Source organism: Pristis pectinata, chromosome 24 (genome assembly GCF_009764475.1).
Source record: "Pristis pectinata isolate sPriPec2 chromosome 24, sPriPec2.1.pri, whole genome shotgun sequence".
Taxonomy (NCBI): Eukaryota; Metazoa; Chordata; class Chondrichthyes; order Rhinopristiformes; family Pristidae; genus Pristis; species Pristis pectinata.
The window spans coordinates 14,815,295-14,841,641 of record NC_067428.1 but is presented as its reverse complement, the minus strand read 5'-3'; the positions used below and the strand labels follow the sequence as shown (position 1 = coordinate 14,841,641).

The following is a 26,347-nucleotide window of genomic DNA, read 5'->3' as shown; positions in this document are numbered from 1 at the left end:
GATGATGAGAGGTATTGATAGGGTAGATAGTCAGAGGCTTTTCCCCAGGGCTGAATTGGTGGCCACAAGAGGACATAGGTTTAAGGTGCTGGGGAGTAGATATAGAGGAGATGTCAGGGGTAAGTTTTTTACTCAGAGAGTGGTGAGTGCGTGGAATGGGCTGCCGGAAACGGTAGTGGAGGCGGATACGATAGGGTCTTTCAAGACACTGTTAGATAGGTACATGGAGTTGAGTAAAATAGAGGGCAATGGGTAAGCCTAGTAATTTCTAGGGTAGGGACATGTTCGGCACAGCTTTGTGGGCCGAAGGGCCTGAATTGTGCTGTAGTTTTTCTATGTTTCTAAGATATGATATCACTGTCAAGGCTAGAATTTATTGTTCATCACTAAATGGCCTTAGGAAGATGGTGGTGAGACTTGAACTGCTGCAGTCCTTGCGTTGAAGATGTTACAACGGAGTTCTTAGGTAAAGAGTCCCGTGTGTTCTACCTCTGATGATGAAGGATCAGCAGCATGTTTCAGGATGACTTGGTGGAGAATTTGCAGCTTCCTGTGTGCCCCTGCCCTTGTCTTTCTAGGCAGTAAAATTTGCGGGTTTGGGATGTGCTAACAATAGAAACCTTAGAAGTCAGTGCAGAGGGTTTTCAGCAGAAACAGTGCAGTGGTAGTGGAAGGAGTAAATGTTTAGGGTGGTGGGGATGGGATGCCTGGTTAGTCCTGAATGAGGTTAAGCTTCTTATTTGCTGTTGTCATTGGATTCATCCAGGGAAGAGCATCTTATTTAATGACATTCCTGAACCGTGCCTTGTAGATGGTTGAGTGCCTTTGTGGAGTAAGGGGGTTATTCACTTTCTGTGGAATACTCAGCCTCTTGACTTGCCAGTGTATCATACTATTTATGTGCTGGTCCAGTTAGGATTTTCCTGATAAATGGTGAGCACCAGGAGGTAGAAGGCTTGGTGACTATAAAACCATTGAATGTGAAGGGGAGGTGGTTAAACTAACTTATGTTGGAACTAATCATTGTCAGGCATTCATGTGGCACGTATGTTTCTTGCCTCTTTTTGTCCCATGCCTGAATGTTGTCTTGGTTTTGCTGAGGAGTTGAAAATGGATCTAAATATAATGCAATCATCAGTAAATATTCCCACTTCTGACACAAGAGGGAAGGTCACTGATGGAGCCAATGGAGATGGACCTAGGATGTAATGTCACGGGCTGAGAACTTTTACAAAATTATTTATGGACGGAGAATGTCACTGGCAAAGCCCACCATTTATTTCTCATCCTCACTGCCCTTAAGAAAGTGGTTATGAGCTTCCTTTGTGAACTACTGCAGTCCTCTGGTGAAGGTATTCCCAAACATAATTGAGTAGGGAATTCCAAGACTTAGACCCAATGAGAGGAAGGGAATGGTGATGTATTTCAAAGTCAGTATGATGCATGACTTGGATGAGACCCTGAACGTGGTGGCATTTCCTTCAATGACAACCCTCCTTTGTGCTATATTGGTAACTCGATATATCGCGGCTTCAGTAGAAAAAGACATCTATCACTAAAAACACAGATGGGATTGGATGTGAATCTGATGTTAGCAAAATATAATATATTAAACAGAAACTCTCTGGGATGTATTTTCTTGGGAAATATTGGGGGCAGGGGAAGGGGGAATATCCTTACAAGGGCAGATTGCCAAACGTCTTTGTTCAAACACCTTCTGAATAGTTCTCAACCCTATCCATCACCATCTCCTGTGCAGACCTAATGGCCTGCCGGGGAAGTATCCTTTAGAAGGAAGAGAAACCCTCTTCTGCCACACTCTGTGAATAAAAGCCTCTGCAATTGTTGTTAGCATAATGTTCTTCACAGGTGCTACTTGAACTCATGGATCTGTTTTGTTGCTGCTCATAAGGCGATTTGGTTCCCTAAAGTTGCAGCTTCAGTCTTTATAAAGAAATACAACATGCCCTTTGGCAGTGGGAGTTTTAACCCAGACTGGAAGCTTATGCTCCACATTTAATTAGATTAACCCTGAAAGATTACTGTAGCTCATTTGTACTTTGAAATGAGCAGTAGGTAGCACATTGTTCTGATATTCAAATTCCAGTGCCAGAAAATCTACTCTATAATCTATCAGTGACAAAACTTTGATTAGTAAAATAGGGAAGTGTTATGAGAATATTCTCTGAGCACAATCAAAGCAAATACCATATGGCCATCATTGAAATATTCCTTTTCTTTAATGAGGTATCTAGAATTAAGCTGTCCATCCCAAATGTTGTACTCTATTTTATATTGTTCCATCTGACCCAGATAAAACTATTCAGTTAATTAAACAAAACCTTTACCAGTACTGGGAAATTCTAGAGTTGCTTATTTAGTAACGAATAGCCCTTCACTAATTGGTTAGTAATTTATATAACACATTGGATCAAATAGTGTAATCTTAAAAGGTAAGAACAATACTGAGCCTGCGTACAGGAACCAGTCCACTGCGATAATCAGGGTGATGTCCTCTGTGGGAAGTCCGACTGATGTCAAAACTATCACCATGGTGACAAGACCAGCCTGAGGTATTCCTGCAGCTCCAATGCTGGCTGCTGTTGCAGTGATGCTATATTGTTAAAAAGAAAGTAGCAGCTGTCAACTTATTCAATTATAACAAACATTCACACTTCACATAATTGAAATTACAACTTTTACCAGAAGAAGCGTAGCAAATCGTTCTGTGCCCTCAGCAAATTCTGTTATTCAGTTAGATCATGGATGACCTGAACTTCAACTCCTTTTGTTCCATTTCCTTTGGTACCCCCAACTGACAAATGTTGTTATCCCTCAGCCTGAAAATTTCAAGCAGCCCACCATCTTCAATCTTCTGAGAGAGTCAGATCCATTTTCCACCACCCATCGAGGGTAAAAGAAGTCTGGGAATATTAAAGATTGTTGTAACCCCTGTGTCTGAGATCCACTATTTAAGGGTTCCTAGTCTGGAGCCAGAACAACAGCACAGTGCTACTTCTGGCTACCTGTCATTACTGACATGGGCTGTGTCTTGGGAACTGGGTAAATTAAATGGCCTGTGTGTTTATAAGTTCAACAGAGGTGACAGCACTGGAAAATCATAGTGGTGATGTTCTTAAAGATTCAGACACTTAGTTGAAGCAGAAGTATCATACAAAAACAGACTATTGCAGATAGTGGAAACCAAAATAAAAATATAACATAACGAAAATACTCAGCAGAAGTCAGACAGCATCTGTAGAAGGAGAAACAGAGATAATGGTTTAGGTTGATGACTTCATTAGAATATTCTAATGGTGGCCCATCTGAGACAGATAGTTGATGAGATTGCTCACATCTCTCCTTACGAAGACATCAACAGTAAGAATGACTACTGAAGCAGAGCATCAGAGCACTAAATACTGAGGAAAATTGGACATTCTACAAAAATAATTAACTTTGGGAATGTTTTATTAGTTTTTAGCAGATATACCCATTTTATGTGCTTAATAATAAAGAGAGAAGCAATTAGGCAGTTTGTACAAAGTCAAATCACCTTAGAACTTATTTTTTCATTGCTGGAGAGTTAACCGTTGAAAAATTTTGCTTAATATGAGATCAAAGGAATAAGTAATATGACATGATCTACTGAAAGGAAAGCTGTGTGAATATTCCCTCGGCCACAAGTTCTTCGTATCTTTCAACAAGCCATCTTGGAAATCAGTGGTGAAAAGAACAGAAGGGATGGTAATGGTGAAGTTGGAAACATGTCCATATGTCATGCCTTGCACAATAAAATGCATGTTGTATAACTTTATTCTACTGATGCAGTCATGCAGATACAAACTCACACGAAATTTAGTAAAGGTGAAGGATGATAAAAGGCTGTAGAACACAATCAGTTCACCAACAATACTGCAGGTCATCCAGCTTCACATCTTTGACATTCCACAACAGTTTCTATCCTCAGGATTGGGATCCTAGTGATTGACAGTGGAACTTTCATATCATTTACTCCTTTTTCAGATTGTTACATGTGCATTGTTTGTTTCGAAGCCCCACAGAATAATCAGAAAGGAGTTAAGCAATACAGGGGAAGTACCTGTAGAATGAGGCAGCACTGTCACCCTCAAAAGAATCAATGAAGAAATGAGTGTGGCATCACAAATGATGTTGAAACACTAGCTAGTGCTGGCACTAGCTTTACAAGGCAAAGGACATATTGTGGTTCAAAGGGAACTGGTGTCCTAGTGCATGAATCACAAGGGCTGGCATGCAAGTACCCCAAAGCCAATGGAATGCTGACCAAGGGTATGGAATATAAACATGGAAAGATTTGATGCAATTTTACAGGGTGCTGGTGAGACTACGTGTGGATTACTGCACACAGTTTTGGTCTCAGTGTGAAAGGAAAGATATACTTGCATTGGAAGCAGTGCAGAGAAAGTTCTCTAAGCTGATTCCATGGATGAAGGGGTTGATGTAAGAAGGTAAAAGCATGTTGGGTCTATATTCATTGGAGTTTAGAAGAATGAGAGGTGATCTTATTGAAATATGTAAAAATTCTGAGTGGGATTGGCACAATGGTTGTTGAAAGATCCATAACGTCCATGTCAAATAAAAACACAACATATAAAAGAACAGAAAAGTGCAAAATTGGGATAGGTTGGAGTGTGATGCTAGTTTGGTGAAAGCATCAGTGAACACACAGCTAATGTCTGCAAGAAGTACACAGACCAGCCTAACAGGGATGATGTCAAACAGAGTGTAATTTAATGCCAAGACCACCATTTTGAAGTTTAATCTCCGGTTAATGAACCCTCTTAAATTTGCAAGGCTGAATATACATTAGCCAGCAAGAAAAACCCTGACCATGACTATTTGGAAGGATTATCAACTACTTAAAGGTTAGTTGCTGGTTGATGCTATGAGCTTTTAGTGCTGTCCACTGTTGTTTGATGTGCAGAAGACTACAGACAGTGGGGTAGCTGAAAGATTTTTGAAGCTTTTTGGGGCTCTGACATTGCTGCCAGACAGGGAGTAATGGTAGACTTTTCCTCTTGTAATGCAGCATATCTAGGAACAAGAACACTGCTGTAAAAGTGATGAGGAGCAGGTGAAGGGGAAGAGCTCCCAGCAGGAGGCCTTAACTGCCTAGGCTGTTCGAGAAGTAACTTTCCTCTGAACCTCTGCAAGGAACAATACGCGATACTTCTGTACTTCAATGAGGACATTGTCCCTTAGATACACCACCTGTGGCAGCCACAGTTTCAACCTCAGAGAAGGTTAAGGGCCACATTGCCACTGACTGTAACAGTGACCTTTTGTACGTCTGACTTTTTCATTCTTCAGCTGGAGATAATTGCAACAGGTTGCAATTTGACATTCACTGTTGCACGAGGCCTTTTATTAAAAAAGAGATCAGCATTTTATTCTCTTGTGCCAGAGAGCAGCAGGCAAAGAGAGCATGTGACTTTGCTAGGATTGCAGGCTTCCCACAGCACGAGGTACATAAGCCACAGGCACAACTCTTGTTGGCACCTCATTATCTTCTCTGCACTTTCTTAGAATCAGAATGTCCGGTTGCTATGCCACCAAAGGCAGTGAATGATGCAGGTCAACGTGTGGTGTCCTGGCAAAAGACACGACACCTTCGGTCTGTGGCAGTCCACTGAATCACCACAGACCAAAGGGTGGCTGTAGGGTGTTGGTTGCTATTGCTTGTGATAGCTGACGATGGCTACACGTGCCCAGCATACAAACAATGTAAGTCATGCTACTCTACAAAATGTGATGGAACAGGCCATGGGTGTGTTGGATCAACACTTCCACTGTATGGGGAGCTCTGGAGAACTTACCTGAACGCATGTCATTACGAGAGGACAACCCTTGTCAGCAGCTATATGGTGAACAAGTGAAGAGAAAAAGTACGAGGAAGAGGAAGAAGAGGGAAAGGAAGAAAGGAGGTAATGTAAACAACTGTTTACTGCCTGGGTCGAGAATTACTAACTGGACTGCAATAAGACTATCTGTAACCATTCAACAGTGCCGTGTCTCACCTTCTCTCTGACTGACCCTTGCGAGTATCTGCATGACATCAGCACAAAAAATATAATCCAACAGGATAAAGTCAAATTTATAAAAGAAATCCTGCCACAGTGTGTATAGGTATAAACAAATTACCCTTGTGCATCCCTTCCAGGTCCCTTTGCCTACCCTAGTGTTCCTATGCAGGAATGCAGTGGCTGGAGAATGGCTGATGGAAGTGAGGATAAACAGCCTTAGAGGATAATCTTGAATGGTTCTAGGTCTAGAAGCCCACTTTATGCTCCGCATCACCTCAGCATAGATAGTGGTCATCTGTGTTGGAGGGTGAAGAGGCAACAGCAAAGCCAGTGGGGAGTGAGAAGAACAGGAGCTTGAATGTTATCCATGTGAGAATCAATGGCATACAGCCACGTCCATTCTCCTGGGGTTGTGCCTCAGCAACTAACAAGTAATCTGTGGAAGGATTTATTGCTGTCCTGCTCTGCATTCATAATGCAGCAGTTTGAAGTTGCATGACAGCATTCTGAACTTTCATTGCGTCATTCAGAGATTGGGTTGATGCTGCCTTGCAATGCTCTCTATGGCCACAGGAACTGATATTTCAATATTGACTGACATTATCTCCTCAATGGGGTTAAGGTATAAGCGGTGTGACCCATAGACATCCCTTGCTACCTGTGGTTGTGCAGCAATTTTCCCTGCAAGGAAGAAGGAAGCGTCTTAATAATTGTCGTATGACCTGTTTGATGTCACTGTCATTTCTGAATAGCTGCCAATGTGTGCAAGTTGTGAGCCGCAGATATAAGGCTTGCAGTTGTACTAAGTGTGTGAGGGTGAGGTGAATTATTCAAATGTTAGGTACAAGTCCTAACTGACAGAGATCAGTGGGAGGTGCCTCATGGTGATGTGAAGCATTGAGCGACGTCTGAGCCTAGTGGTAAACTTGCTGGGACACAGCATCTGACACTGGATCCAGATTGTTGCAACATGATTCCTGGCATTGACCACCAAAGCTAATTGCTCCCACTGTTTCTGCTCTCTGGTGGTTTCAGCACCTTTCTTAACTTTGACCTTAAATTTAATGAGTGCAGAAAAGCATGCTGGGAATAGTACCTGGGATATCTAAAAATGAGGTGCAACCTGGTAAAGCTGCAACAGTGGACCCCCTGAGTGTTAAGTAGCAAAAATAGCGTGCAATAAACAACACTATTTGATTTCATGACCAACAGATTAGATCAAAACGCTGCAGTCCTGCCACATCTGGTTGTGAATAGTTGTTGACTAATTGGGGGATCGGAGGTGGAAGCTCCAAAACCACCTCCATCCTCAATGAGGTCAGAGCCTAACATATGAGCGCTAAAGATGAGGCTGAAGCTTTTGCAATCCTACTCAGCGAGAAATGCTGAATGAATGGCCCATGTCAAATTCCTTCTAAGATTCCCACCATCAAAGAAGCAAGTCTTCAGCCAATTTGATTCACTCCACGATATTAAGAAATGGCTTAGATCATTGGATACAGCAAAGGTAATTGGAACTGAGAAGAGCTTGGCTGTGGTTCTGAAGAGCAGTGCTCCAGAACTAGCCATTCCTCCAGCCAATCTGTTCCAATGCAGTTATGATGAAAGCACCAATCTGACAAATTGGAAAATTGCCCAGGTATATCCTGACCACAAACAATGACAAATCCAATCAGACTACTTACCTCAGTATTCTCCTAATAATCAGTAAAGCCACAATGCTCAGCTCATGTTTCATGAGGGCCATTAGGATTCATCACAGCCTTGGTCCAAACATGCACCAAAGAGCTAAATTTCGGAGGTGAGAGTGATTGCCTTTGACATCAAGACTTCAAGGAGCCCTGGAAAAACTGAAGTTGATGGCCATCACGGGGAAAACATTCCAATGGTTGGAATCCTATCTCATGCAAAGGAAGATGGTTGCATTTGTTGGGGGTCTATCAGTCCAGCCCCAGCTCATAGCTGCAAGATTTCCTTAGGGGAGTGCCCTAAGTCCAACCATTTTCAGCTACTTCATCTGTTACCTTCCTTCCATCATAATGTTTGCTGATGAGTGTATAACATACAAGTCTATTTCCACTTCTCAGAAAATGAAGCAGTCCATGCCTGCATGCAGCTAAACAACATTCAGCCAGGGGCTGATAAGTAACGTTCATATTACGCAAGTGCCAAGCAACGATCATCTTCACAAGAGAGATTCTAACCCCATATCCTTGATACAATGGTACTATCTCCAGGTTCCTCACCAGTGACATCCTGGCAGTCATCATTGTCCAGAAACTAGTCTTATACATATGGTCTAGATGTGGTCTCACCAGGGGTCCATTTAATTGGAGCAAAACATCTCTACTCTTGCAATCAAATCCTACAAATAAAGGTCAATATACCATTTGGTTTCCCACTTGCTTGCTGAACTAGCATATTAATTTCCAGTGATTGTGTATGAGGACATCCACGTTCCTCCAAACACTAACACCTTTCAATTATTTACAGTTAAAAATTGTTCCATCTTTTTATTTCTTCTACCAAAGCAAATGATCACACATTTCTCCACATTATGTTCATAGAAACACAGAAAACAGCAGGAATAGGCCACTCACCCCTTTGGACCTGATCCACTATTCATGGCTAATCATCCACTTCAGCATCCTGTGACCACCCACAACCCCCGGCCCCCCTCCCATTTCATTTGATTCCTTTAGCATTAAGAAATGCAGCTACCTCCTTTTGGAATATATTTAATGAATTGGTCCCCATTGCCATCTGTTGTAGAGAATGCCACACACTCACCTCTTTCTGAATGAATGATTTTCTCCTAATCTTGGTTCTAAATGGCTTATCCCATATGTTCAGGCTGTGACCTGTGGTTCTTGACTTTCCAGCCATCGAGAACCTCCCTGCATCTAGCCTGTCTAGTCCTGCTAGAAGTTTATAGGTTTCTGGCTCTGATGCACAGGTCTTCAGTATCCAGTGAATATTGCCCGAATCAATCCAATCTCTTCTCATACATCAGTCCTGACATCCCAGGAATCAGTCTTCTTGCACTTAGTTCTTGGCAAGAATGCCCTTCCTCAGATAAGGAGGCCCTGTACAACTGTGCAAGACATCCTTGCTCCTGTACTCAAGTACACTTGTAATGAAGGCCAACATTTTTTTTGCCTTCCTAATAGTTTTCTGCATCTGAACACTTGTTTTCAGCAACTGTTGTGTAAAGACATCCAGGTCTTGTTGCATCTTCCCTTTTCCTAATCTATCACCATTCAGATACCAAGCTGCCATGTCCTTGCCGATTGCCCTAGCCGGCTATATCCTCGCAGCCTCTCTTCATCCTTCTCATAGCCCACATAGCTTTGGATCACCAGTGAACTACAATATATCACATTGATCCCCTTGTCCAAATTATTGATATGGGTTGTGTAGAGCTGGGGCCCTGGTACTGATTCCTGCAGCACCCAATCCAAAAAATGGCCCACTTAATTCTACTCTCTGTTTTATGTCTCAATCCATGGCAGTATATTACTCCCAATACTGTGCATTCTAACTTTATTTAATAATCTCTAGTGTAATTGAAGGCTTTCTTACCCCAACAAGTTTGCCCTTATCTACCCTGCTAATTACAACCACAAAAAGTGCCAACAGATTTGTCAAAGACAATTTTCCTTTTATAAATCCATGTTGACTCTACCTAATCCTAGCACTTCCGTAATAATAGTTCAGCAACTTCCCTATTACTAATATCAGGCTAGTTTACTGTATCTTTTTTCTTGCACTTGACCTCCCAAAATGCATCACCTCACACTTGTTCAGATTAAACTCCATCTGCCATTCCTCCTCCCAAATTTCCAACTGATCTACACCCTGCTGTATCCTCTGACAACATTCCTCACCATCCACAGCTCCACCAATTTCTCTGTCATCTGTAAACTTACCAATCTGACCACCTACATTTTCATCCAAGTCATTTATATATATTACAAACAACATAGGTCCCTGCACTGATCCTTGCTGAATACCACTGGTCACAAACCTCCAGTCAGAAAAACACTCCTCCACTACTAGTATCTGTTTTCTATGACCAAGCCAATTTGGTATCCGACTTACCAACTCACTATGGAGCCCGTGTGACTTAATCCTCTGGACTAGCCTACCACTTGGTTGCCCACAGGTTCCCTCCAAATCACACATTATCCTGATTTGGAAGTAAATATTGCAGTACTTTTATCATTGCTGGGTCTAAGTCCTGAAGTTCCCTACCAAATAGCATTCTGAGAGTATCTTCAACAGAAGGACTGCAGTGGAGTTCAAGGACCTTTGCAATGGTAGTTAGGGATAGGCAATAAATGCTGGCCTTGCCAATGACATCCACGTCCCTAAAATAAAATATTGAGATAACTGTGAAAGTCTGTGACCTTTTAATAAACATCAGTGAAAACCTGATCATCAGAGTGAGGGTCAGTCTAAGTGCAGGAAGTCAGCATTCGATAACGTAAAGGTGAATGATATGTAGAAATAATAGCATGGCAGATGAAATTCTCCAGATTGGAGCAAGAACCGGAAGTTGTACCAACACAATTATCAATACAACAGGGGAAGTAGTGAGGGAGCAGTCCTGGAGCAGACAACGTAGCTGAGCCTGTGCAATTTCCCATGGCAAAGTAGTTTATGCAGAGGGAATGAAATTGAGAGATGTTGCCTAAAGTAAGAAGGGTCATCCAAGAAAGACCTAGTGGTAGATGAGGACTGGTTGGTTCACTGTTCAAGGATGAAGCAGAGTTCCTGGCAAGAGATGGAGAAGTTACAACAGAACTGGTAAAAAGAAAGTAGGATAACCCAGAGTCCATAGACATATGCAGCACTGTTAATGATCGATAACACTTACAATCATTTTGTTTTTGCATAAAGCTCAGAATCTATTGAAATGTGCTTGATAAAACATGTCTACGGTAGCTTCACACAAACATTTAGTGATCCTGAATTCACCTACTTGGTTCAAACGTCACTGAAGTTCCTTGTCAGTTCCTTTCTACTTGTCATCTTCCTTCCTCACCAAATAATTAACTTCCTCGATATTGAATCTGAACAATATGGCTAGCTTATTTTGATCTTAATCACAAGAAGTACAAGGAACAGTATACAAAAATGAATGAAATGTTAAATGTAAAGATTAGCAAATGAAAGCTCAATCTAATTTGAACAACATGCAACTTGGACCAAATGATTTCAGGTGAATTCTTTTCTCGTACTTTACCTGATGGTGATGATTTGTCCAAAGTTTAGATCATAGTTGTTAACTTGTGCAATGAAGATCGCAGCCAAGGCCTCATAGAGGGCTGTGCCATCCATGTTAATAGTAGCTCCAACAGGTAGGACGAAGCGAGTGACACGTTTGTCCACACCGTTATTTTCTTCTAGACATTTAAAGGTGATTGGGAGAGTTGCTGAGCTGCAATAATAAATAGACTAAACTATTTCATCCATTAGCAAAGGATACGGAGGAAAAGAGAAGGATATGGAGAGGAATAGAGAGATGCAGTCAGAGAAAGTGAGAAGGAAGCAATGGTTGTCCTGCTGATACAATATCAACTGGCAAAGATTATAGTAACGTCACAGTGATCAGGATAGCCAGTCTTACCTGGATGAAGTACCAAGGGCAGTAATCAATGCCTGCAATATTCCACCAATAAAAATCCAGGGATTCTTGCGCGTAACTATAAAATAAAGAAGTGGCAGCACAACAAGTGCATGGATGAGCAGTCCAATTATAACCGTCACAGTGTACATTCCTAGTTGTCCGCCCATCACAGTAAGGTCTTTCATCTCAATGATTTTGCCTGCGATCAGGAAGAGGATGCCTATAGGTGCATACCTGAATTAGAAAACAGACTTTCTTCAGTTTGGCAATATCTCATCCCAAACAAATTTTTTAATAGTTTATTGTCATAAAATAGACACACTGTTCATGTACTTCCTAAATAATAGAAGTTTCCAACCCCATTCCTGCTCCTAATCTGGCAAACAGCACATTTGAAAGGGACCCCAAGTGGATGACATGGAAACCATCTGAGTTAAGCAGTAATATGCAAATCAGGATCCTCTAACATAAATGGACACTGGGCGCAGCCTGCACTATGTATGCTTCATTCTGTAAGGGATGCCATTGCAAGACAAAACGTAGTAAGAAGGGAATTCTATTTGTCATTTTCTATGCATCTGATTAGTCTATCGGTAACTTTGTGTTCTTCCCTTGTTTTCTTCCCCATTGTCAACCATATGACCGATTTTTGTATCATCTGCATACTTCTTAATCATACTGCTTGCATCTGAATTTAGGTCACTAATATATAGCATGAAAATCACTGAGTCCTGTGGAACCCCTTGTCAATAACCATGTGGTCACCAAAATATCCGTTAACTATTTATTAAGCAGAGAAATGATTTAGAAAGGCTGGAAGTAGCTTTCTGAAAGTAACTCAGTGTTAGGGGCATTCAAAGGATCAGAACAAGCGGGTTCCCATGAAGAAAAAGGATGTGACTCCCAAATCTAAAACCCCTGTGTTATACAGAGTCCTTTGTTGTCTATCACTGAGCCAATTTCTGAAGTAATTTGGCACTTTTCCCTTGATTAATTCTGTCCCTCAAAAAATTATCCAATTATTTACCCGTTGCTGAGGTCAGACTGACTATTTTTTAATTATAATTATATTTTAATTACCTTTTCTCTCTTATAACATAGTGAAGCCATGTTAGTAACCACCATGCCTGCAGCAAAGAGGATTGAGAATGATGGCTTAACCTCTATTATTTCTTCTTACACATTTCATGTAGATTATCTACATTTAAAAGCATAAACTTTTAAATTATTCCTCCCCAATTATGTTATTCTCATCCAATATTTCACATTTCTTCTAACTACAATGTCTGCATTGTACCCATCTTTTGTAAACACAGGTACAAACTACAGATTGTCTTCTGCCTTCATGCGCCAGCTGCCTTTTTTGCTCCTATAACGTGTCCTGATTTTTCCTTGGTTATCCTCATGCTCTTAATGTAATAAAACCCCTTTAGTTTTCTTTGATTTTACTTGCCTTTATTTTTTTCATTTCCATTTGCTGCCATCCTATTTATATTTTTTAGCTGCACCTTGCACCTTCTATACTCTTTGAGGCTTTCTGCAGTGTTCTCAGTCTGACATATGCCTTTTTAAAAAGAACTTAAGAAATAGGAACAAGAGTGGCCTCCAGCCTGCTCCTTCATATGACGGCTGATCTGATCTTGGCATCAACTCCAGTGTCCTGTCCACTCCCTGTAATTCCTGACTTCCCACTGCCCAGAAAGCTGTTTTATCCTTCCTAGAATGCTGACACCTAGAGGTTTGGGAGTCACACCCTTCATCAATTTTCTTCTTGGGAACCTATACGTTCTGATCACTTGAATTCCCCTGACAGTTCTGACACAGGGTTAACTTCAAGTAGCTGTTTCCAGCTCTAATTTATCTCTCTGTTGAGTAAAACTGGCCTTTCCCAACTAAAATTTGTGGATGCAGGGTGTTCCAACTCTAGAAATGATTTCTAGGAATAGAGTAAGTAAAGTGGTAGTTCCATAGCTCTCTGGAACATTTATAGGTACAAAATATTTAAGAGGTGTATCTTCCCAAATCCACTCTGTTTAGTTTGATGCTTCACAGATCAAATTCTCCCCATTCAGCCCTCTCCGAACTTGAGCTGTATTGTTTCTCACATCTTCAATGTTGAAAGAATGTTCTTCAGACCAGATTCCAAGAAGACTTTGAAAACAGAAACTAATGGCAGATGCTGTGAGGATGTCCTTGCTAGAACTTTTGGAACTGCTATTGAATACACATGAAGGTGAACTATGTAAATAATTGGGTGGTGCCATTACCTCATTCTTCTCTTGACTCTTTTCTTAGGGCTTAGACTTCTTCAAAGTAAACAACTTTCTCCAATTTTATTTTTTGTTTTTATAGGCTTCATTTTCTCATCTGAAATTTTCTGTCAATTTTTTGTTCAATAAACAATAACTAGCCCACCCAATTCCACACAATGAATTTGTAACTATGCAGAGTCCTTTAGGAATGGTTCTAATGACTACATTAATTTTTATTGAAGAAGAGATTAAAAGAGTAAACAACATAGGTCTTCAGCAACAATAAAGCGATATAGAAAATGTTGAAGTAAACAACCTAATTATTTTGGACAGCAAGAACAAAACTTGGAACCACTGAATAAAACTGGGAGCAGAACTTTCGCTTCTGGCAAAGCTGAAGCATTTTGAGATTTTAATGTTTCTGCCATTCAGAGACATTTAAAGATGATTAAGAATGAACAATTAAAAAAATCAAACACATAGAAATAATTTAAAACATTAATGTAAAATAAATTTGAAAAAAACTTACCTTCCCCCTTCCATAGGCTGAGAATCCCCATTAAATGGTTGATGTCCTTTATCCTACACATTGGGATTGGAGAGGCAATTTACCAGCAAATGTTGGGAATCTCAGCAAGACCAGGCTCCGCTGCTGGACTCCATGTGGAACCCAGCAACATGTGGTGCCATCTGTCACTGATCTGAGAGTTGGTCCTCATAAGTCTGGGATTAGTTTGGTATGAAAGGTTGAACTTCAGTAGCTCTCTCCTGAACTTCTGGCCACACCCAGGCTGATTCATCCCAATATTCCTCTTTGTGGGAGCTTCTTGTGTGCAAATTGACCACTGTATTTACTACGTTACAACAGAGATTATTTTATAAACTAGTTCTTTGGCTGTTAAATATTTTGAAGTATCCTGAGGTCTGAAAGGCAGTACTATATATAAATATGTCTTTCTTAAAACATACCAGATTATAATTGCGACCAGTCTCATGATTGCTTCATTAAGGCTGTCAAAAAATTCTTTCAATGCCCGGCCTTGCTGTTTCATGTTGCCGATGACAAGCCCGAAACCAATAGCAAAGACCACAAGTCCCAGTGCATTCACTGCATTGGACGAACCAGCAACTGGAATAACCTCCTCAGAAACCACCAGTTCCTGCAGCTTTTTGACAGCATCAGTTACATTGTCAATAATGGATGGTTCAGTGATGGTTGTGAGATTGCTGGATGGTGGTGCTGGTTTCAGGATTTTTCGCGTGTTATAATTTGTTTTGTACTGGAAAATAAAATAATATGATTGTTATCATTCTGAGAGTTACATTCACCCATTTTTTCCACATTTACTTCATTTTTATGTTGGAACACAGGAAGACTGGCAGGTCATGTACCTTCTGGAGACTGTTCATCATTCATCTAGTACAGGACTGATCTATATTTTGGTTGCTGCCGAGTTACTTCAACCATTAATATTCTAGCCTAATCTTATTTTGTAATAATATTAGGCCAACATTGACATTAGTTCTTCCTGGAAATGGCTTCAGATGTGAATGGTAGTAAGGATCAATAAACACAGTGGCTGCATCATCAATAATTGGTGGTAAAATGGGCTGGAACACTACTTCAATTCTTGTTTGACTGGATGCATGAAGCACCCTTATTTTTTCAGGATATTTCCAAAGATGAATGTTGGACCTTCCAGGCCATTGCAGAAAAATTCTGTTCTCATTCAATGCAAGTTGTATACTTCTGTATGAAGCCACACCACAGAGCTATACTGTTGTCACTCTTTCCGGCTTTCACACTATTCCGGATGCCTTGTTATCATGCCATGTGTTACAGTTTGCTGCTTCTTGTCTGGGCAAATTTTGAGGTCTTTTACTTGTTGAAGAGAATGATCCATAGGAGCACTTGCTCTCCTTTGTTAAGCATAGTTCCAGTGTGCTGATGGCAGCTACTTTAAAGGAAGGATATATTATCTCTTCCAAAACCATTCACCACATCCCTACCTGACACTTTATAATATGTCCTGATGAAGGGTCTTGACCCAAAATGTCAACTGTTTATTTCCCTCCATAAATGCTGCCTGACCTGCTGAGTTCCTCCAGCACTTTTTGTGTGTTTTGCTCCAGATTCCAGCATCTGCAGAATTTCTTGTGTCTCTTTATAATATGATCTTTCTGCTCACTGAGGCTCCTTCAAAAGGAAAGTTGTTGATGATGGTTTAAAAGTAATAATGACAAGGTGCACTGAGCTTAAATTGGAACATTCACAGGCATAGCATTAGTTGCCTATTCGCAGTCTGCCCTGGGGCCCTTGTTAAAACCCAAAGATGTCGCAATTCCATGAGGTACCCCTGAAAAACTAGAATCAAAAGAGGGAGTTTGATGGGGGATGTCTGAGAGAATAAGTTTCAGGGCTACAGGGACATAAGGGGGAATCGAACTGATGTGATTGCTCAGTTGGGAGCCAGTGTGGACTTGATGAGCCAAAAGGTTCCTTCTGCCATGTAATAAGTAAGCTAGCCCTGAGCACAGACTGTGCCTTCAGGCCACAGATGCTCTGGGTCCTGATGCTACCACTGTCAGTGGTCTCACTTATGGCATGGGACACAATCAACCTGCTCCATCTTTTGAGGGGACCCATGTACTATTAGTCCATGCCTCTTGTTTTCCTTCATCTGCTGGCAAGCAGCACCATGGCCTGATGATTGCCACAGAGTAGTGTGATAGGCTATGGTGTCACAATTAAGCTGCTTCAAAGCATAGGGAACCCAGTATCACTGATCTCCTAAACCTCTCTCCCACCTCTACATTCTCCTTCCTGCCCCAGTTTCTGCCCTCCCCTCCACCCCATCTTCTGCTCACCTCATGGCAGCCACATGGGTTGGGTTTAATGCTTTCTAAGGAGAGTAAATCACAATAACTACTTCTTAAAGTCAGGTCCAATTCTGCAATTTTGTTTTTGGTTATCCCCAATTTAACACAACACTGAATCACTGCACCAAAACCTGGTGCAAACCTATTTCTAGGGGATAAATCTTTCGCTTTGTTTTCAACTGGTGAAAATTCAAAATTGCATGAACACAAGTTGTGGATTCTACTGTGTCATTCTCCTTGGTTAGCACTAATCGTGACACATTAAACCATGACTACCACAGTGACTTGTACTGTTGAGCTAGTGTGGTAGCTGATGTGCATCGGTCATCCCACATTAACAGAAGTCATTCACTGGAAACTTCCACTTCTCAGTGTGAAGTCTGAGAACTGGAAGGTCAGGACTATCATGGACAGGCCCAACAACAACAGGGGTGAACATTGCTCTGCTATGATATAATGGGAACTCACATGTTTTGATATTGATGTCACTGGCCTGAGTGAGGCACGGTGGGCAGGAGGTAACCAATTCCAAGAACAATGTGATGGGTCCATTTTCATATAGAAGGGGCTTTGCCATTAAGGATGAACTGGTCTGATATCTCACCTACTCTCCTTGTGGGATAGCTGAACATGTCATGACCCTCTCTCTCATTCTGGCATGGGACCAACATACTATAGTCATCGGCAACACTGGAAGTTACAATGATGATACGCTGACCCTGAAAAAAAGTGGCCTCATCCCAGAGGGAGACAAGCTGATCCTCCTGGATGACTTTAATGTAAGGGTTTGAAAATATCTAATCCTCTAGAGAGGTGTGATTTGCAAGAAGAGAGTAGGGAAAGCTAACTCCACCAAAGCACAAACTTGTCTTAACTGCAAGCACTAAGACTTCATGGCAGCACCCCCAATCCAAACACTGGCACCTGACAGAGTATGACATTATCCAAGTGAGTGACGGAAAGTCTGTCCACATTACCTGTGCCAGGACAGGTACCAATAACTTTTGAATTGACCACCAATAAATCCACTCGTTTTTTTTCCATCAGTGTGGCCATAAAACAACAGCAGCAACAGAAACAAAAAAACTTCATGTTGGAGGTCTCAAGGACTTTACAGAAATAGTTCTCAGACAGTACCTCACAGATAGTCTGACCACTCCTAACCAAAAGGTGCCACACATTGACTGCCTTGAAGTTCACCATGGTTAGCAAGTGTAAAGAGACTCACAGCTTCTCTACAAGAAAATGCTGGGATTGATTTGATTGAAAATTCAAGATGTCCTTGGATTAGAAGCTTCACCGTTCCTCCAAGGAAAAGAAACAGCTCTATAAGCACCTGAAGGCTGAGGTCCAGCAGAAGAGTGCATCAACTCACTGATAACTATAGTTTCTGCTGACTTTTTAGTGCTGTCAAGACCATTTATGACCCAAATTCCAATTACCAGCAGAACAGCTGTAAATCTGCCTAAATCAGTATACTGAAGATTGTGCTGCAAATTAGGAGAATTACTTTAATTTGCATACTTAGAATGGGCCCATTATGCCATAGGGTCTATCCTTGATCCATTGTCATCAAAACTGTAGTAACACTGTGCTGCTTCAACAGAGATCAAGGATCCTAGGACAGTACAACAAAAGGATATTTTTTTTTAAGAAGTTCAGCCACCAATGAGGCTAGCAAAGAATTTTTCTGAATGTAATCGATGCCCTCACAGGATCAAATATATGTAGTTGGAAGATTTTTGTGATCTTTCATAAACTTCAGTGGGAGCAATACTCAGTGTATGACATTAGATTCTGCTCTGGCCTGCCTTTCGTCCATTAATGGGCTGTGGGCAGCACTGTTAAAGTCAGCATTTATTTATCATGTTTAATTGCACTTGAGAAGGTGGTGGTGAGTCATCGTCATGAACCTGCAGGTGTGGTGAAGGTACTTCCACCTCGGTAGCGAGTTCGAGAATTTTGACTCAGCAGTGAAGAAAAATCAACAACACATTCCCAGGAGGGTGAGTGACCTGGTAGGGAACTTGGAGGTAGGTGGTCACATCTGCTTATCGCCCTTGTCTGTTTAAGGTGTGGAAATTATAAGTTGGCTACAGTACATCTTGTAAATACATTTTGCTGCACAATGCACTGGTGAGGGAACAAATGAGTGTTAATATATAATTTTAGAATATTGTTGGAGCTGAACTCATCCAGGCAGTGGACAGAAATCCAATCCCCTACTGACTCAATGCCTTTACAATGGTGGAGAGGCTTCAGGAAGGAGGATGTGAGCTGCTCTTGTAGCCTTTGTACTTATGTGACTGGACCTGATACTTCTGATTAATGGTGATCGCCAAGAAATTGATGAAGGGGAGTTCAACAATGTGATTGATTATCAAAGGGAGAAGATCAGACTCTTGATGCAGATGGTCATTGCCCGGCACTTGCTTGGCATAAATATTACTTGCCATGTGAGACCAAACTTAGATGTTCTCTGGGTCTTGCTGCATGTGGCCGTGGTCTGGTCCATTATCTGAAGAATTACTGTTTAATTAAATAGTGCACAATTGTCAGCAAACAGCCCAGTTTGACTTTATAATAGAGGGAACAGTCAAGGATGAAACAGCTAAAGATGGTTAGGGTAAGGACTCTACCCTGAGGAATTCCTGTAGCTGTCCTGTGACTGAGATGGACTGATGACCCATGGTAGTGGTATCAAAAACAAGAAGGTTATGGTGAGAGGAAGTTTTTAGATTTGAGGGTAAGTTTTTTTTTTAAAATCTCGAACTTGCTACCAGAGGAAGTGGTGGAATTGGGTAACAACCACTATGTTTAAGAGACATTTAGATGGACACTTGAATAGGCAAAGCACAGAAGGAACCAGACCTAATGCAGGCAAATAGGATTCGTGCAGACGGATAAGAAGGTTGGCTTGGGTGTGGTGGGACAAAGGGCCCATTTCTGTGTTGTACAACTCTATGATTCTACATGGAGTGAATTTGAATCGTGAAAATCTGAGCTGCTGGTGGACAAATTAGAAGAACAAGATGGATTGTTTATTTGGCCTTTTTGGTTGAAGATGGTTGCAAATGTTGTTGTCATCGTCACTGGATCCATCGTCACTGAGTATGGGGATGTTCATCCATCTCCCTCTTCTTATTAGTTGTTTAACTGCTCACTATTCTATATAACTGAATGTGGCAGGATTGCAGCATTTTGATTTGATCCATTCATTCTGAGATCATTTAGTTCCGTTGAAGGCATGCTGGTTCCAGGGGTCAGTCTGTGTTGTAGCTTCACCAAGTTGGCACCTCATCTGATGATTCTCCCCATTGTGTTGTTAGTTATTTATAAACAAGGCTTAAAATTGATACTTTTGATTAGGAACTACTCACCTGCTTGAAGCAAGCCTCTACTAGATTGGGTGGGAACATATTCCTGCAGAATATAAAGGGGGAGAATTAGTACAATGACAATAGTTCATCAACTATATTTGGATCTAGGCTGTGCAAGTGTGCTGATACCTCATACTTTAAATCAATAGAACAGATAAGCATTGTGTTGCTGCTTCGGACAGTTAGATCAAGATACTTTGGAGCTATCATTGAGAAGGTTATAGACATATATCATTTTCATTTGAATGTCATTCACATAGTGCTTGATAAACAAAAAAAAACAAAAAATTGCTGATAAATTATTCCTGATGAGTACACAAAATGTCCTGAAACTTTTCAGTAGCTATTCCTCTTGGTCTTGAGCAAGAAAGAACAGGACCTGCAGAGCAGAGCTATCTGTTGGAAGGAGAAGAAAATGAAGGGCCCTCAGTGGGCAGCTCGATTTACAAGGGAGCAACTCTCCTTTGTGCACCCCTCAATGAGAAGTAATGCTGGAAAAGAATTTAGGGTGATAGAAGAAATAATGATGGAGATAGAATCACACTCTTCAGCTGTACGGCAGTCACAAAGCCAGTGGCAATGAAGGTTGCAGTGGCCATTATGGTCTGGGTCTTTGCAGGTTGGTGCAGAATACATCAGCAATCTCTCACAAGTTATATCAAACCACACTATTAGGGAAGCCATGGAAGTTCCCTACTACATGACAACCAATTCCATCTCCTTCTCTCTTGAAAGATAGTAACAGGCATTGGAGGTGCACTGACGATGCTCAAGTCATCATGAGAGCAGCATATGAAAACTCCCAGAACATCTGGAACCACAAGGGATTTCACTTCCAGAATGTCCAACTGATTGCCGGCCAGGAGCAGAAGGTCATGAAGATCAACGCCAGATAACCAGGGAAGAATCCTGGCTCTGTCACCTTGCAATAGTCCGCACTGCCTTCTGCCTTTGAGCCACAACACCAGATTAAACAGTGGCTAATGGGATGAAAGGCTACCTTCTAACCACATGGTCCCGACTTCACTCCAGGATCTCCAGAATGCTCCCTCATTCTTCTGTTGCCTGACCAGATGGCAGTTTTTAACTATGCAAAAGGAGCAATGCTCAAAGTTGGGTCATGGTGAAAGGAGAGGAGAGGTACAAGCTAACATCATCTACAGCTGTTAAATCAGGAGAAGTGTTGATGAGAAAGGAGTGGGATATTAGAAGGGAATTAGATTTGAAGACACATGGTAATCTTCAATCATCCATAGACTCCAATGGTGCCAATGATGATGGTCAGCAAGATTTCCTCCAGCAGAGTAACCTGATGGATCACAGCCTTGCCATTGTAGAGAGATTTGTATTGTACCAGTGAGTGGTACCAACATGTGCAATGTCATCTGAAGTCCAGCACTCCTGGACATGCATGGAGCAATTTGTAAGGTCAGTGGTGAAGGTGGTGTTTGTAGATGGGTGAGGTTTGGAATTTAATGATGCATTCACTGAACTTTACATTAAACTTGACATTAAGCTTCTTGCCACACTACATCCTTGTTCCTGTAGATTTGGCATGGGCTGGTCTCGCCAAAGTTTTCCATGACACAAAGTTAACTTGCTGTGTGTTCTTTTATGGTGTGGCTTCCCAAACAGCAAATTGATTCTTTTGGATCAACTGCTTCATGAAATACCTTTGTTGCAATGAACAATTAGTTTTGTACATCATTTTTATTTGAATTTCTGTGGGTATTGCGGCAGTGTGGGTGAAGTGAACAACACTGGTAAGGCCATAATTCATTTCCCATGTTACTCTTCAGAAGATGGTTGGGAGCAGCCTTCTTGAACTGTGATGAAAACACTGCCATGGTGCAGTTACATTTGTTTTATGCAGAAGAAAAGACTTTCAAGAAGGAATCACAGTGCTCATACACTGAGCAGAACCAGTGGGATTTCCGGGAAAGCCAGGCTTCTGCTATTCTAGCCTCCTGCTAAGCCATGACAATGGAAAGGAGTTTAGTGCTTCAAATACTTGGCTCCTCTACTGTTGAATTTCTCAAAGACCAAAAGTTGGCACCAAAAGGACAGAATAGATACGATCCCTGATTCCTTTCACAGAAGCATAGAAACAGGAGTAAGCCATTCAAACCTTGAGTTTATTCAGTAATTTAACACCACCTCCTTGTGATAAAAGGTCACCTAATCCACTGCTTTGATATTTATCTGATTATTGCACAACATTACTTTTCATTTTGAGCCTCACTGACCTGATTAGATCCATGAAAGCATCAGCTGCCTGCACCTGCTCAATCTTTCCCTCCCGATGTAGGTCAACTTTTGATCCTTTCCCAGGGTGGATGATCATTACCATGACAATTCCAATGAACACAGCTATGATAGTAGTGATCATGTAGAAAACCACCGCTCGAATTCCCATTTTACCAGATGCTTTGCTGTCCAGAGCTGCCATTCCTAACCAATAAAAAGTAAAGAGAAATCAGTTGAAGACTGTCCTGCCAGGGAAAGTGAGCGAACATGTTACAGAGCAGATATGTCAATAATGACACTACATTATTACTTCCACTGTGATCTTCTGCATCTTGCTCATCATAGAGAACTCAATATTTAACAAATCTCTTATATCTAAAACACCCTGCTTAATGTCAGAATTCTTCTTTACTGTAGCCCTTTGTAATTAAATCTCTATTGTAACATAATTTGAATGTTGTCATACTGCTTTCATACATACTACCCTTAACATTCTGTCAGAGATGGGCTAGTACTGTGTTTCTCTGTTTACAATAACACCTCCCCTTGGTTCCCACTAACCAGTCTCTAATGCGTACTGACTTAATTTTCTTAACATAATCTGATTTTATGAATGGCATGAACTTGCACTCTATAGGTGCACTTCTTGCACATCCAATGGCTAATCTGTAGCCTCAGGGATGGAAACCATCTTCCTGCAATTTTCCTGAATTTTCCCAGTAAAACAATTTTTGTTTAGCTTTTCATCTCTGAAGCTTCACAAAGTGTATCACTTGCTATTTAATCGCCTAACATAGCTTATTATATTTCACATTGTCAAAATGATCTTCGAACAGCAATCACTCACCTCCTGTTTTATTAAGAGGAGGAAATGAAAGAGGCTAGATGGGAGAAGTGTAGCAGAATATATCAAAATCAAAGTCAAAATTATATCATGTAATGTGCACCCAGTAAGTTGTACAAGTTTCAAAGGCTTTACTTGGATTTTTTTCTGCTTTTCAGTGCCTCCAAAGGCAGCTCTCTTACCTAGCACTACCACTCAGAGATTATTGGTAGTGCTAGAAGCCAGCTGCAGACATGAAATGGCATTAATAGAGGGCACAGAATTACCCAGCAGTGAGAAGGACCACCACAACAAGTTGCATTAATGCTGAACCTTTAACATGCGGATATGCCACAAGCCACTTTAGAATTCATAGAATCATGGAATTGCTTGAGCACAAAGGAGGCTATCTGGTTTCTAGTAGTCCATTACTCTTAGTCCCATTACCTAACTCTTTCCACATAGTCTGTAAATAGTTCCTTCATGAGCAGTATTTAAAAAAAAAACTTCACATCAGATTCCTGCCTTGAATTTCTATACCATGCGAGCTTTATTGGCAGCCTCTGACAACCACTGTCATTTTAGTCAAGCCACAGTTCACCAATCTCTAAATGTTTTATCCATTCAGTCTTCACAGTTCATGTCCATACCTTTTTCATGAAACCTGCAAAACAAAGAATATGAATCGTCTAATTTTAAATAGTGTCATTATACTGATGGTTTTAGAGAGTTAGTGATAGAATTGGTATAGCCTTGAAAGCATATGTCAATCTTCCTCATTTTTGGACCTGATTAATTGTTGTTTGGAGAGCAGAAGACCAGAGATATATCAAAATTGGTCAGTATTTTTTGAGCTGAAACACTTAAGACGGAAAAGTAACCTTTCTATCGAAGGATCCATAAACTGCCTGTCTGAAATTCTAGACACCCAGTGAAGCAATATGGCAAAGGTGCCTGCCCCAGTTATTCAAATCACCAAATGCAGGATTAGGATGGAATCAAGGAAAGATAAATGGGAAGATAAAGTCATGGCTTCTGCACTTGCAACGATGGAGACTGGCTTCTTCAATCTCTGCTCTGTTGAAAACTGAGTCCACAAAGACTCCTAAGGGTGAACTTTCACTTTTACTGCTGCACAGACAACAAGCAGTAGCAGATCAGTCACCTGTTTATGGCGCAGACAATTTTCAATTCCACTCACTTCAAAAAGTGAAAAGTCTCCACCAAGATTTCTTTCTGCTTTCTTTTTAGCAATTCTAACAACATTCATGCAGTAATGTGCCACTTATTTTACCTTATGCATAATAATATCCATAATTAATTTAATCTGCCATTGTTCTGCAACGTACATATTTTATCCCACTCAATATACAGCTTCTGAGTTGCTTCTGATTCCATTGACTCTGTCAGTGAAGTATCATCCAAAAATTTGGTAAAGTTGCCTTGAGTTTCTGAATCAAAATGATGAAAGGTACATTAGAAATTAGGCACACTCATCAATGAGTTCTAGGCATCCACTGTGCACCTCTTCACCTTGATATAACACTTACAATGAACATCTCATTTTGTTTTACCCGTAAGCCAAGTTACAACTTATTCTCAACAAAATAGCACTCCCCTCTGCAATAATAGCCAAAAGGCTAATAGCCAACACTCACTTTTTAATATTTTCTTTTTGGGATATGGCTGCCACTGGTAGGCCCAGGACTTATTGCCATCTCTACTCATCCTTAAGAAAATGTCATGAGGCTCTTTCTTGAACTTCTACAGTGTGTGTGGTGACAGCACTCAGACAGTGCAGTTCGTCAGTGAGTCATTGGATTTTAATACAGTGATGGCAATATATTTATAAGTCAGTATGATGCATGATTTGGAGGGAATTGTGTTTCCATGTACCTATTTCTCTTGTTTTTTTGGGAACTCATGGTATTGAAAATGGGACCAAAAAAATGTGCCTGCAATAAGAACATAAGGAATAGGAGTAGGTCATTTGGCCTTTCACAACTGTTCTGCCATTCATCAAGATCACTGTTGATCTTCCACTTCAACAACATTTTACTGCACTCTCCCCATATCCCTTGATTTCCTTAATATCCTGAAATTTATAGATCTCTGTTTTGAATGAATTCATTGATTGAGCCTCCACAGCCCTCCACGTTCGAAAAGATTCACCACCCTCTGAGTGAAGAAATTTCTCATCACCTCAGTTCCAAGTAGCCTGCACCTTGTTCTGAGACGGTGACTCCTGTTTTAACACCTCTCAGCCAGGGAAACATCCTCACTGCATCTTGCCTGTTAAGCCCTGTAAGAATTTTGTAGGTTTCTATAGGATCTCCTCTCATTCTTCTAAATTCTGTAGAATTCAGGCCAAGTATATTCAATCTCTCCTCATATATCTAACACCATCCCTGGGATAAGTCTAATGAATCTTTGCTGCACTCCCTCTATTATAAGTGTAGGGAAACAGAAACTGTATACAATAGAAAATAAAATAAAAAATACTGCAGATGCTGGGAATCTGAAATAAAAACAGAAAATGCTGGGATCACTGAGCAGGTTAGGCAGCATCTGTGGAAGGAGAAAGAGTTAACATTTCAGGTATGGTCACTTCTGATTTGTGAGTCAAGAAGGTCTTTCCCTTGAGATGTCCCTCTCACACCTGCCATCTGTTTGGTCTGGCAGCCATGCCTTTTAGGGATCCATTAGCTCAGTCAGTAGAGGTCCTACAGCCACTCTCAGCAATGAATTTAAGTTCTGCACTGCATTTGCTGCCCTCAGTGCTGCTTCCTAGTAGAAGTTTTCAATGTGGAGGAGTACTGATCATCAGCTCATGATGGGAGATGGATGATAATCATGCATAGGGTTACAAATCAATGGTGAGGTTTCTCTAAGGCCAAATCCTCCCTTGTGTACCATACCCCCATCATCACCCATAGGGTCTAGCACAGTGGTGTGACTAGTAGAGATGCTGCCACATAGCAGCAGAGACCCGGGTTCAATCCTAACCTTGATGCTGTCTATGTGGAGTTTGTACATTCTCTGGGTGCTCCAGTTTCCAAACACATCTC

The 26,347-nt window shown here is 41.0% G+C and overlaps 1 protein-coding gene across 1 annotated transcript in view; it reads right to left on the bottom strand.

Moving 5' to 3' along the window:
• Nucleotides 1–26,347, bottom strand: part of slc1a6 (solute carrier family 1 member 6) — a 59,242-nt gene that overhangs the window by 2,293 nt on the left and 30,602 nt on the right. The window contains exons 4-9 of the mRNA XM_052037637.1: nt 22,456–22,660; nt 20,210–20,252; nt 14,919–15,229; nt 11,698–11,931; nt 11,314–11,508; nt 2,480–2,614 (exon numbers count right to left, since the gene is read on the bottom strand). Of these exons, the coding sequence (XP_051893597.1) occupies nt 2,480–2,614; nt 11,314–11,508; nt 11,698–11,931; nt 14,919–15,229; nt 20,210–20,252; nt 22,456–22,660 (1,123 nt within the window). The remainder of the gene's footprint in view (nt 1–2,479; nt 2,615–11,313; nt 11,509–11,697; nt 11,932–14,918; nt 15,230–20,209; nt 20,253–22,455; nt 22,661–26,347) is intronic.